Here is a 13,181-nt window from a genome sequence, read left to right as displayed (position 1 = left end):
CGTGTCTCTTTCAGATGCACAAGTTACTACTTGTGTAATGATATATCTGTAAGAGACATTAGTTAGTGATAGATTCCTTAACGCCCCACCCATCCTCCCCTTCTGCACACTGATTTCTAGGGTTAAGGTCATCCCTTTCAGGGCCCTAGTTACATGGCACCAGTGGTCAGTTTCTTTCATGGCGCTGCGTTCCTGGCGCGGAAAGTCGTGTACAGAACCGACGTCAGCGCGCATGGGTGGCGCCTAAGTAGTGTCTGTGATGTCATCTCGGTGCTTACGACAACAGTGACGGACGCGGAGCCGTACGACGCCACCTACCGATGCGCAGGGGTACTGCTGATGAAAAACTTTCCCGATCCAATCTGACACATGGGAATATTCTAAGGTAAGGTATCTATCACTAACTATCGGTGACATGCATCAACAAAACGTTTTGTGATTCCCTATTAGCGATTTTTAAGGAATCGCTAATATGGAATCGCAAAACGGGATGCAACAAGAAAATAGCGTTTTTCTAAGGAATCGCTAAAAATCGCAGAAATATTTGCGATATCGCAATTTGCGAAACCGCAAATTGCGAGGTCGCACGTTGATGCATATTGATGATGTCAGAACCAGGTACTGTGCCCTCCAATCCTCATTCTGAAACAGGAAGTGTGCTCTGAGAGCCTCATTTTCACTCCAGGAGCACAGGGAGAGGAGGGAGCTGGTACTGGGAGCAGGAGAGGAGTGTGTCTGATTAATAAAACCTGTAAGATACACAAAATGGAGCCTGCAGAAACTGTTGAGGACTCTCAAAGTGGCAGAAAAAGAAAACTTAAGTTTTCAGAAACAGAAATTGAAGCCCTGATTGAGGGAGTTGTACACAACAATGAGAAGCGTTTGGGAAGGCTTCTCTCAAGGTGCCTGAGCAGGAGAAAAGGAGAATATGGCTCATGATACAAAGCAGAGTGAACGCAATCGGGGTCACTCATCGTACCACCGACGAACTGAAAAAAAGGTGGTACGATTTGCGCAGTAGGGCCAAGGTGTGCATCGCAGACCGCTTGAAGGCTGCACTAGTAACTGGAGGAGGGACACCACCACACACCGGAAACACTCCCATGGAGGATTTAATTGAGAGCACAATCCAGAAAGAAGCTGTTGTCGGTGTGACAAATCTGGATACCTCCGGAGCAGCACACATGTCCCAAGGTAAGAGGAATGCATGTGTACATTGTCCCTATCACTGCAGTGTGAATGGTAGCTCTGCATAGCGCACACGCAAGCAGTGAAACATTAACATCACTTTCAATAGTATAGCAAGTGCATCATGGGAGATGTAGTTTGGTCAAGCAGTTCCAGTCACAGACACACATATTATTTAAACCAATTCCAAAAGTGTATTAACTGTGCCAAAGTATTAATGTTTATTCATGTTACAACAGTCACATAACCTAATAAGCATACATTAATGCTGTTGTGCACTGTTTAACCTCACAGATGCAGAACATGGTGAGGCCGGGGACAATGATGTCCAGGACATCCAGCTCAGCAGCGCCTCTGAACCTGAAAACACACCAGCTTCGAAAAGCATCCAATCACGAGTCCCACAATCACGTAGGACACCTGTCCAAAGTTTGGTACCCTATCACACAGATGATGAGGCTGATGCAGCACCTCATGTCAGCAACCCACGAAGTGCTACCGCCACAAGTAGATCATCCTTCAACCGGAGAGCCAATTCAAGGTTGACAAGGAGACGACGCAGAGTACGAAGGCCACAGCAGGTGGAACAGTTGAATAAGGTCTGTGGTGGCTTGGAGGGACAGATGCTTCGGTCACATCGCCTGCAGGCAAAAAACACAAGATTGATCAAGGGCGAAATTGCCAAAATGTCAGGTAACCTAGCTGTGCTTGCCACTAGTCTCCAGGAAATGACAAGAGTAATGCTGGAGGGTCAAAATGCACACAATGCACAGCGTCAACAACTCATGGAGCAACTGAAAATGCAAGTGGTGTCCAATAACACACTGGCCACACAACAGCTATGTTGTCACGTAGAATATCAACAATGCAGACCGAAATGTCCAATGATAATTGTGATGTTGCTACAGGATTACAGCAAGTCACAAATGCAGTAGAGATGGTGACTGAATCTACAAGTGGTGAAAACATCCCTGCACCAAATGTAATCCGTGAGGGTGCCTCAGGCATGATCAATACACCAATGCCAATTGTTAATGAGGCTAGACGGCCCAAACGCTGTGCCATCACATCCAGACCCAGCCTAGGGCAAGAAGATGCTGCTGCCGAGAGGCGTCTCGGTGTTCGGGGCAAGAAACGCTAGGCTCACATGCACAAATCCTGTTGAGATGGTGAATGAACCATTCTCACATTGTGACCTCATCACTGACTGACAAGTATTTTAATTTTTTTTTAAATAGTAAATGTTGTTGGCAACAAAAGTGTGCCCAAAGTCACTTTTAAAGTGCGCCTCTGTTTCCAGGTCACATATTCTTATTATTAAAAATTACTTTGCAAACCATACTGTCTTCGTGTCATCATTACTCACCTTAAAAGTAGTTTTGTGTGATCTCCATTCTGCGTCCTTCTGCTGCGTCAGATCCTTGTTGGGCACGTTGGTGAAGGATTGGCTGGTTATCATCCTCAGAGTCACTGTCAGAAAGGTCAATTTCCAGGCCTCCCTTTGTCGCTATGTTGTGCAGTATGGCACATGCTGCCACAATTTTGCAGCATTGCTCTGGGTTGTACTTCATTGCTCCTCCTGTCTTATGTAGGCGTCTGAATCTGCTCTTTAGTAGCCCAAATGTTCTCTCTATCACATTCCTTGTTGAGATGTGCGCTGCATTGTATCTTCTTTGGGCGGCTGTTGCAGGATTGAGATAAGGTGTCATGAGGTAATTGCGCAAGGCGCATGCACTGTCGCCTACATGTGAGAAAAGAAGATATGTCAACTATATGTTTCAGATATGCATTTGTGATAAGTTTGTAATGCTGTGTAGCACATATTTACCTAACAAATGTCCCTCTCCAAACTCTCCCCTTGCAAGTCGGGTCTGCATGCCACTTTGCCTGAAGATGAATGAATCATGTGCACTACCAGGAAATTGCGCAACAATGTCTGTTATGATGGTTTTGGCATTACACACAACCTGAATGTTGAGGGAATGGTAGCATTTCCTATTTCTATACAAATATTCCTGTGTAGCTGGGGGACATATTGCAACATGGGTGCAATCTATACAACCAATTACTTGTGGGAAGCCAGCTATTTGGTAAAATTCCTGCTTAGTCTTAGCTAGGTCATGGGCTGAGGTTGGAAAACTTATATGTGCATGTATCCAGGAGATCATGTCATCAAGGAACGCTCTCAATATTCTTGATAATGCACTTTGTGAGACACCTCCGGCTACTGCAATTACTCCCTGAAAACTGCCTGATGCCAGTAGGTGTAGGCAACATAATATTTGTACGTGAGTTGGGATAGCTTGGGTCCTATGTGTCTGTCGTTGAAGAATGGGGTCCAATTCATTAATTAGATCAAGTATCATTTGTCCATTCAGCCTATACTTATCGTATATTTCGTCATCCCGCTGCCCAAGCAAAGTTATGCGCACTCTGAATATGCGTTCATTGATTCGCCTCCTTCTCTGTCGAGCACCTAGCAGCCGCATCCTCCTCGCCATCAGGTACAGACCAGCCATTTTGAGCTCTGGGGCCTTGTGTGGGTGTGTTTTATACATTTTCAGTTGGTTTGCAGGTGTTTCAGGTTAGATTTTTATTTTTACCACCTGGTAGTGTCCCTTCTTAATTTGCAAGTGCAAAATTGCGATTTTTGAGAAAATCGCAATTAGCGATTTTTTTATGCATATCAATTGCGATTCCTTATTTGCGAATCGGTAAATGTGATTCGCAGATAAGGAATCGAACTTGTATTCTCAGATTATTTTTTGCGATTTCTCATTTTTTGCGATTTTGCGATTTTCGCTAATATTTGGATGATGCATTTCTACACTGGCAATTGCGGACGCTATTGCTCTGAAATTGCGATTCGCATCATTTGCGAATTCGCAAACGCTTGATGCATGTGCCTGTATGTCTCTTACAGATATATCGTTATACAAGTAGTAACTTGTGTGTTTTTACAATACATACATTACATGTTCTCTTTCACAATCCATCCTTACATTGTAAATGGCTGCTACCCTCTGATCCTCTTACTTCAGTTTCCAATTGGATTCTTCACTTTCTCATTAGAGCGAAAACACAATCAGAGGTTAAATCTTTGTCCTGATGCCTTGTGAGTCTGGGGGGGAAAGTCACAAATTATCACAAGACTATAATCATCTTCAAAGAAAAACAACTTTTACAAGTTGAACCCAACACTAGTTGGCAGGAGTATGCAGAGCATGTGAATTTGAAGCACCACAGGCTACAAACATATAGTTACAAGAGAAGTAACATTTTTCCAAATATTTGCTAAACAACCTCAAAACTTAATGTGCAATTAGAATGTAATATATAAATTCTTGTACCATTACACCAACCTGTGGAGTGTAACTGTGGCTGTATCGATCACGTACACCTATGTCCGACATTTTATTTTGCCTGTTTGATTTTTTCCAGTATACTGTTTTTAATGAATACTTTGTCAATGTGAAAATTGACAGTCTTCATATATTTCATTGATAATGTTTTTATTCATTTTGCACAGGAGTGAAGCCTCTTAATACTGCGGATAAACAACTACTGTTAGTAGCAAATGCACACATGCACTGGGACCCGGAATATTCAGACGTGAAGCTGATTCAGACAATGATGTTTATCTCTGAGCTTAAAATGATCCTGGAGAAGTCTGCCATTAGACCAGGCAGCCCCCCAATGGATCTAAATGCCATTCCGCTGGTTTTGTGCGCTGATCTCAATTCTTTGCCAGATTCAGGTGAGTCTACAGAAGTTGTTCCACAAGTCAGTGTGATTTTTTTGACTCCCCTCATATTCATACCAGTGCTTAATTTGAGCGGGTGGCTTCCGGTGCTCGGCACTGGCACTTAATTGTCAATACCAGCACTTATGACTGTCTGCCACATGGTGGTACTGTCTGCTTAATTTAGATTAGAGCACAACAGCAGTTGTACTATAAAAATGACTGATACCTGCCACCCAAGCCATTCTTATAGCTTTGGGGGCCTGGAATAGTCTGAATTGTCACACTTGTAAGAGTGTGATAGTTAGTAGTTGTGTTGCTACAGTCATTGGCAGCGCTGGCGAGCGGAGTGGGTGGTGCAAACTTCACTGGCCTCCTGATAAGGGCCCTTGCACTCATTTGTTTTGTGATAAATTAAGCACTGACTGATACTTGCTTCCTGTCAATTGAGTCTGATGTTAGTTGCAAAATGTACGATGTTGATTGCAACTTGCTGCTGAATTGAATTATTTAAAGTCATTTTATTATCTGTCAGATCTGTAGGTCTTGAATTTGCCACTTTAGAAGCAGCAAAGTAATAATCAATATTTCAATGTACTGTGGTGAAATGACGACGTATGAGGCTGGAGCCTTAGAACTTGTTAAATCTGTTACCAGAAACTATATTCCATCTCTCCCCTAGAAACTTATTTATTTATATGCTAACATCTCACTGGGGTGAATGTATGACATTGTTCTGCATTCTGTCCATCAACTGTTATTTTTGCCTTCGTCACCCCGAGTGGGATGGGTATGCTCAGACGTGAGTCCTATGCTCTCCATGCCACTGGAATCAAGCTATCCTGGCTGATGAGGGCTGAAAGCCCAAAAACGGTCCTAGGATGCTTGTTTCCAATCCAGGGAGGACCTGGCTTGGAAGTTCGGGCTGGACTGTTCCCATGGGGCACAGGGTCAAGACTGATTTGCATATGGCTGGGTTCAAACTGGAATGGCATGCTGAGCAAAATAACGATGGATTTAGGCCTAGATCTCTGTACTGGGGTGAATGTATGACATTTTGTCTGCATTCTGTCCATCAACTGTTGTTTTTGCTTGTGCTCAAAGTGCAACACAACGTCTCAGTTGTTCACCTTCTTTTGTGTTCAAACCAACAGTTCATCTGTGTGAAAGACACATAGCCTTCATGCATTATGTTTTCATCTCATGTCAATAAAACAATTTCGATTGCAGCCTATTCTGATGCTCACTATTCACTTGAAAACCACCAGTCTGTCTGTGTGAAAGGCACACCGCCTTCTCACTAGTCGCGTCATCTCCATCTGCAACACATCAGTTAAGTTCGCTCTGCAAAGAAGGACCCCATCCGGTCCATTCAGCAAAGAAGGACTCCATCCGGTCTGGTCAGCAAAGGAGGACCCCATCCGGTCCGGTCAGCCACAGGACGTCAGCTTTCACTGTCTGATGATCATTCCAGGCTTGAGGGAGTGGGGCAAAGGGAAGGGGGGGGAATCCCACTCATACAGGGACTTGGCAACACGCACACCAAGGCGCCACAGTAAGATGATCTGAAAAAAGAAACAAGCATCACTCTTCTTGCAAAAAAACATTTTTTAAATGTACACGTTTTCTGTCTGGCATTTCTGGAAGTACAATATTTTCATCTCTGGCTGCATAGCTCTCCTCTAGCTCTGGGGAATTGTCTGAGAATTCTACCCACTCTTTAATCTCTGAATCCTTTGTTTTGAGGTGAAACTCTCTTTTTCTCTGCACAGCAAGAAGGGCTGGGGCAGTTTCCTTCCTGACTATTTCTCCACTCACTGCTGGATACGTGCTCCCTTTATCTATTGGCAGAAAACCAAGACACTTCATCTACTCCGGTAATTTTCCTTTCCTCAACCGGCATTTCACCTTCTATAGAATTTGTCTGGCTTGTGCATTCTGGCACATAAGAATCACAATCCTGAGTATATCTAGGGGAAATCCCTTCATTTTCTACCCACCGGTTTGTATGCTCTTTATCTCCTAGGTGCTCTTATTTAGGTATGCACACCAAATCTGAATCGTGTGTCACCACCTCTTTCTCCAAGTTTTAGCCTGGTCATCTGTAAGGAAATTAAAGGTTCTGTTGTGCACCGTAACTGCATTTTGCAGCACACTCTGGGGAATCTTGTATTCTCAATATCCACGCCTGGACTTTTTATTAGGACCTGAGAAATCACATTGCATTTTATTTTATTGCCCTCTGTTCAGCATCCGTCAATGTGCAATAACACAAAAATATCTGTAACTATTAGAAAAAAAAACATATTTTTGCTTTCCCTGTTCATTACAAAAACTAAAAAGAACACATTTCTCTTGAACTGGCACACAAAATGCACTGTCACATTTCTAGATTGACCACATTTTAAAAGCATTCTGCACAAACTGCTTGTGCAGAGTTACATTCATTTACTATAATAACATTCCTTTCTGTAAAACAGAATTCATTATTCATCAACATGTCTAATTTATAGCTACGAACAGCGATCGTTAAATTAAATAAAAAAAATCTGGTCTATTAATTTTCCTCCCGTTCTCTAAACTCGTGTTTTTTTCTACATCTGACTCATCCTAGCTGGTCAAAACAAATAGCTTGGGTACATGTTTAAGTCTCTCTTCAAATACATCTCTTCATCTAATATTCAAATCTGTTACAAGGTTTGCAAAAGGACAGTTTTCCTTCCAACTTGTTCTGCTCGTAAAATAACACCCTCAAACTCACTCTCTGGTTATCCTCTCTCCTACTTCATTCTTTCAAACTGTCAGCAGCTGCTCTCTATGTGCTCTCTCTCTATCCCCCTTAAGCGCTGCCCCTCCTTTCTAAAGCTTCCGCGGAACCTGCTGGGTCCCTTGCCAAAAATAACAAGCAGAGCCTTCTTCCTCTGCTGCCTCTAGCCCCTACCTTATCTCCTCCAAGGCCTAAGTGCCATGCATGCCTGCCAACTATCGTATGCTCCCATCTGCTCTGCGACTCTCCTCATTGGGTGGGGGGTGAACCTGCGCCTTTGCAAGCCTCCCAAACATCTATCTCAAAGAAACTGTCTCTGTCTGCTGGGGCGAGGAGCTGGGATGACCCCTCCCGTAGGAATTCCTCCTCAGTCTTTACAGAAAGCCTGACCTCTTCTCAGTGCTGCTGGATGACCTCACTGCAAGCCTCCCAAGCATCTATCTTAAAGACGCAAGCACTTCACCATCACTGAAATACAGACTGTATTTCATCTCAAAGCTATAAACTGCCTGTCTGTATTTCTGTCTGTATTTCTCTTGCCCTAGTGCACATTTAAATGTGTGTCTGTGCAGCACAAATTCACACTGGCCTGAACAGTCACAGAACTGCCTTTGATTTAAATGCACATTTCTTTTTCCTAGCATTTCTCTCATGTTGAATCACTTCCTATGTTAAAATAATGTACATTCTAGTACTACTAATCAGACCATATTTTTTACATTTGTTACATTTTACAAATTAAGAACAACCAGGACAACAAGAAACTCATTCCAGGCATTTTCAGAAAAAGACCAAATTCATTAATTTGCGTAGCAAAGCAATTGCAAGTGCTCTTTTGATTTTTTTATTCAGCATGTTCTTAAAGAAACCAAACAATTTCAAGCGCTTTTTCCAAAGACATCAAACAAAGAATATCCCACATTTCAGGGTTCCAGTCAATTCCAACCTTTGAACGCACTGTTCTCCTATGAACCCTTCCTCTGCTTTTCCTATACTTGTTTTGCATGATACAAACCATATCCTTCTTTTTGCCACAGTCTGGTAGGTTTCCCATTTATCTTTGCAATAATTTATTCTGACAGGTTAACATTGCAGAGGTATTTTTTGGCTTCAACAAACCATGTCTCTCATGTCTCAAATTCACGCTGCAGCTAAACATACTTATCATGCATTTTATAATATACACTTAAGGGAATCCAGCCCTTTCTTCCTAGAATTCCAATTGGAATCTGAGAGCCTGCCTTTAATTCTCTAGAAAAAGCATATTTCCCCTTTTAAATCAACGTTTACATCCTGACGACTACGCCAAAATGTTTTGAATGTGGCTACTCACCAATAAGCCACACCCAATACCTGCACTCCCACTTGGGAGGCAAATATTCCACTGCACTTTTGAATAATATACACTTTTGAGCATGTCTTACCACTCCTGGCACTGCAAGACTTCAACACAAAACAAACCACACCTTTTGAAAAGGGGTGTTATTAACAAAATGCAAAGACTCTATCACTTTTAGAATAAGGCTCGGGGTTTATTACACAATACTCTCTAAACAACGGCTATCTCAGATACCAAATGAATAAGATTCAAATATATGTAGCAAACTATAATCTAAATGGCATGAATCAATAATTATACTGATTATTAAACAAGCAATAACTGATAAGATATATTGGACGTCCTGCAAGAGATCAGAAAGATATATATATATATATACAGTAGAGGATCACTCTGGATGTGCACCTCCCACACCACAAAGAAAACACCTCAAACGTCCCAGCCAATGGCTCACATCACAGTGGCAATAACCACAAAACTCAATACATCACCTGATGCATACACAGCCCACTTCTGGCTTGGCGGAGTCTTCACATAGCTGGGATCAGAGCTCAGCAATCAGGGTTCAATCCGAGATAGACACGTCTGCCCTTACTCAGAATCCAAACTCCTGCCAGACCAGTGGAGGTTCCACTTTTTAATACAAATCCGAACATAACGAAGCTTCTAGCAATCCTCTGCCCCTCGTTCTCATGAGAGCCCGTACCAGTCTGCTCCAAGGCCACGGCATCGGTTGATCAGGCCTTTGCTATGACTTTGAGACAGACCATGTACATTCCTTTGATAAGAAAAGGTTTTCTCTAGTCAGTAAAGTGCGAAAAACCGGAGGAAGAGTAGAACATGCCCTCCCCACTTTGCAGCTACGTGCAAGCACAAAAAATAGCTTCAGTCATGAAAATGGAGTTAGTTAAGCCTGCACACAGAAAGACCCAAAGCATGATGGAATTGAAAAGCAAGATGACATGAAAACATGTCAAAGCTAATAAATAGTAAGCACTGCCATAAAGCAAGATAAAGTCAGAAAACAGAATGACATTAAACCATGTCAAAGCCAATAGTAAGTACTCCTAATTCTCACCAATGCTCAATACAATACACATTCCTGCACAACTGCACGCCTTCAAATGCACATCCCACGCACTCTGCTCTTGGCAAGACTGTTCCACTCCGTAACAGCTCCCATTGAAAGAGAGCAAGATTACAGGACAGAAGAGAAGCAGGCATATGCAGGACCATCCTACATTAAGGCTGGGGTAAAATAACACACTAAAGTCAGTTAAAATGGTGGTGGTTTAGGGTCACATAGGGTGCCAAAATCACAAGAGTGGCTCTTTTATTACATACAGTTCTACGGTGTCAGCTAGTGGCCGACACTCATTGGGGAGGTAGTGTGGGTGTCGGCCATTTGCAGACACTCATAGTAAAGGGATTAATAGCAGAGCTAAACTTTACAAAAATACCTTTAGGTCAACTGCTACATTCAGTACCCTTTGCCCGAGACTCATGTGATGTCGGGAACCGAAGGCCACGGTATGGATAGCATTTTTGCAAACACTTGATTATTTTAAAAACCGTCACCAGGACTATGCCTCAAGTTGGCGGGGCAAAATAATTATCTCTGTATTTCTCCATGTGCCCCTTGCTGGTCAGACCTGCCAGAATCAAGCAAATTCCTCCTGCAGGGAATGACTAAGGTGGAGAAAGTGACTGTCTGTTGCCTGAAACACAGCAAAGCCACCTACACATTGGATAGACCATCATGGCATCAAAGAAGCAAAGCACACTGGCCTGCAGTGGTGGAGACAGCTACAGTCCAATGGGGCCACAGTGCGAATAACTGACTATTGGAGCAATGTATACATTAAACTTCTTCATTGTTTCAGCTTTATAAAAGCATCAGGCAATAACTGGTTACAAATTTTAAAAAAATCAAATAGAACAAAACAAAAGCAAGAGTGTTATAACTATACAAAGAATAGCTATAATTCAACATTTTACAAATCCATTTTTATCTTTAGTAAGTGTTCTTATTAAAAATAAAGAAAATATCTCCCTCATGATCATCACCGAATATAAGAAACTACCATACAGTCCAAGTGACTTTCCTGAATGGGATGGCGTAAAGGGAAGACCCAAGAAATTGTTACAGCTATTGTCAACCTTATGGATGGCTCGTAAAGTGCAATGCTTATAAGTAAGGCAACATGATATGATGATTAAAAGAAGGATTACATGAAATCAATAAAATATCTCTATTTAGTAAATGAGTCCGGGGGCATGGCCATGGGAGCAATGGAGTGAGGCATTTCTCCGGCAAACTTCGTTTCACTGAGGCCCGCTATATTGCAGCACAGCGCACCGAAGGAGTGTTGGTGGTCGGAGGCACTCGCGACTACTCCTGGAACCTGTGGGGGCTTACCTGACTGCTGACCGAGCGGCTGGATCCTCGAATCGTTTGAATCCACGGCAGCAATCGTAGGTCGGCAGCCACCATCTTAGTGCCACAGTCGGCAGCCATATCCCAGGGGTTGTTGAATGCCCCCCTTTGACAAACGGCACCGGGAATCTCAAGAGGGAGCATAGCACTAACAAGGTGTACCTGCCTTGGACTAAGCAGAGTTTTCACGTCTTATAACGAATTCTCGACTCCTCCCGGTTACAGCTCACCTCTTTATCAAATAAGATCCTACAATTACGCAAACAGCGTTTTGTTACGGACTCTCAGAACACCCGGAAATTGAATAACCTTGGCACCGCCAATACCGGGCTTATCGAGTACGAACTCCACAGGTTTCACATGAGGCCCTGAAGATTCGCAGTATGTTCCCTGCGATGAAACACGTGTTGGCATAACTAAAGGAACAATAAACAGACACTCCATACCAAGAACAGAACGTCTTTTTTGAACTTTCTATACCTCGACTGAGATGATTTACTCTCTTCTAGTCATTCTGAAAGTGTGGATGTACACAAACCAATTTTCTGTCTAAACAATTTCATTACTAAGAATGCTTTAATGTTGTATAGTGCAGGGGCATTGTTGTTTCATTGTTGAATGCCCCCCCAGTGACTTTGCCAGACAGCACCTCTACCTCCTGGGGTGGCAGGGACGGGCCTGTAACGTGAAAGTACAGCAGCAGGGAACCATGATATGCGGCTGCCATTTTGAGGTTTAACCAGCGGAACGCGAGCGGACTCCAGGGATCAACGACTGCTCTGAGGGCCTGCTACAACTTGCCTGGTGAGAGTTTGGGGTTGTGGTTGCCTTGTCGGACCGCGACCATCACCACTGGGCGAACGCGACCTGCGGGTGGGGGCGAACAAGCCATTTTAGACTGGACATCCGTGATGTGCTCCCCGTAGCAGATCATGCCTGCGCCTGAACCCGCCATATTTAGGCTAGTGGGGGCCCGTGCCCTTCTTGGTAGGCAACACTGGGCCTCGCTTGACTGGCCTATCGGAAGTGGACTCCAGCCCTTTCACCCAGGGGGCCCCGGCAGCCAGAGAGGCGGTAGGTCGAGGCTCGTGGCACTGAAAACCCTGCGGAGGACAGTGGCTAGGCCTTGTGTGGAACTAGACTCCCCCGCTGACTGGCGCAGTGCATTGCACGGTGCCTTCGGTTGTAGCACGAAGCCCAGAGCCCCGAGGGAACATTACCACCGCATACCCCACACTGCTGCTTGGACCGCCTGAACTGGACTGGGGTGGCCCTTCCTGCCGACACACGCAAAGCAGTGGGGTGGAGGGCCTTCTGGGAGGCTGCAGGTTGCGGGTAAGGTGAATCTGGGTGACGTGGAAGGAACCTGTTAAGACAGCACACATTTGACCTGTGGTGACCCCATGTGTACCTGCGATGGCCGGGGGGAGCTGCCCTCTCGACAACCATTCCTGTGGAGCTACGGAGCACCCAGCCCCTGCCCTGCAGCATAGTACCGGGCAGTGGCAGCCCAGAAGAGTGCCTTGGGACTTTGACTAGAAAGGTTGGGATGCCCCAGGGTGCTATTGAGAACAAGGTGCCCCTCTATCTACTCACAACTCAGCTACCCCAGCTGTCGGCCAGCAACTAGAGTAGAGTAGTGGTCCTACACGTGGAGTCATGTGCCATTGTGCTGGCAGTCACTTTTTATGACACTCTCTAAGACACT

At 44.1% G+C, this 13,181-nt stretch overlaps 1 protein-coding gene across 2 annotated transcripts in view; it reads left to right on the top strand.

The window, feature by feature from the left end:
- LOC147727850 (CCR4-NOT transcription complex subunit 6-like) overlaps nucleotides 1–13,181 on the top strand; it is a 1,257,974-nt gene that overhangs the window by 1,023,942 nt on the left and 220,851 nt on the right. The window contains exons 10-11 of one of the 2 annotated variants that reach the window (XR_015309348.1): nucleotides 4,718–6,276; nucleotides 6,336–6,498. Coding sequence is in view for 1 of the 2 variants with exons in the window: in XM_086961812.1 (XP_086817938.1) it covers nucleotides 4,718–4,945 (228 nt within the window). In the remaining variant the exon portion in view is untranslated. Of the gene's footprint in view, nucleotides 1–4,717; nucleotides 6,277–6,335; nucleotides 6,499–13,181 lie in introns of those variants that run through there. The other variant, XM_086961812.1, reaches the window with a different exon arrangement.

This window comes from Lissotriton vulgaris, chromosome 3_1 (genome assembly GCF_964263255.1).
Source record: "Lissotriton vulgaris chromosome 3_1, aLisVul1.2, whole genome shotgun sequence".
Classification (NCBI taxonomy): Eukaryota; Metazoa; Chordata; class Amphibia; order Caudata; family Salamandridae; genus Lissotriton; species Lissotriton vulgaris.
The sequence above is the reverse complement of the archived record's forward strand: the minus strand, read 5'-3'. Positions and strand labels throughout refer to the sequence as shown.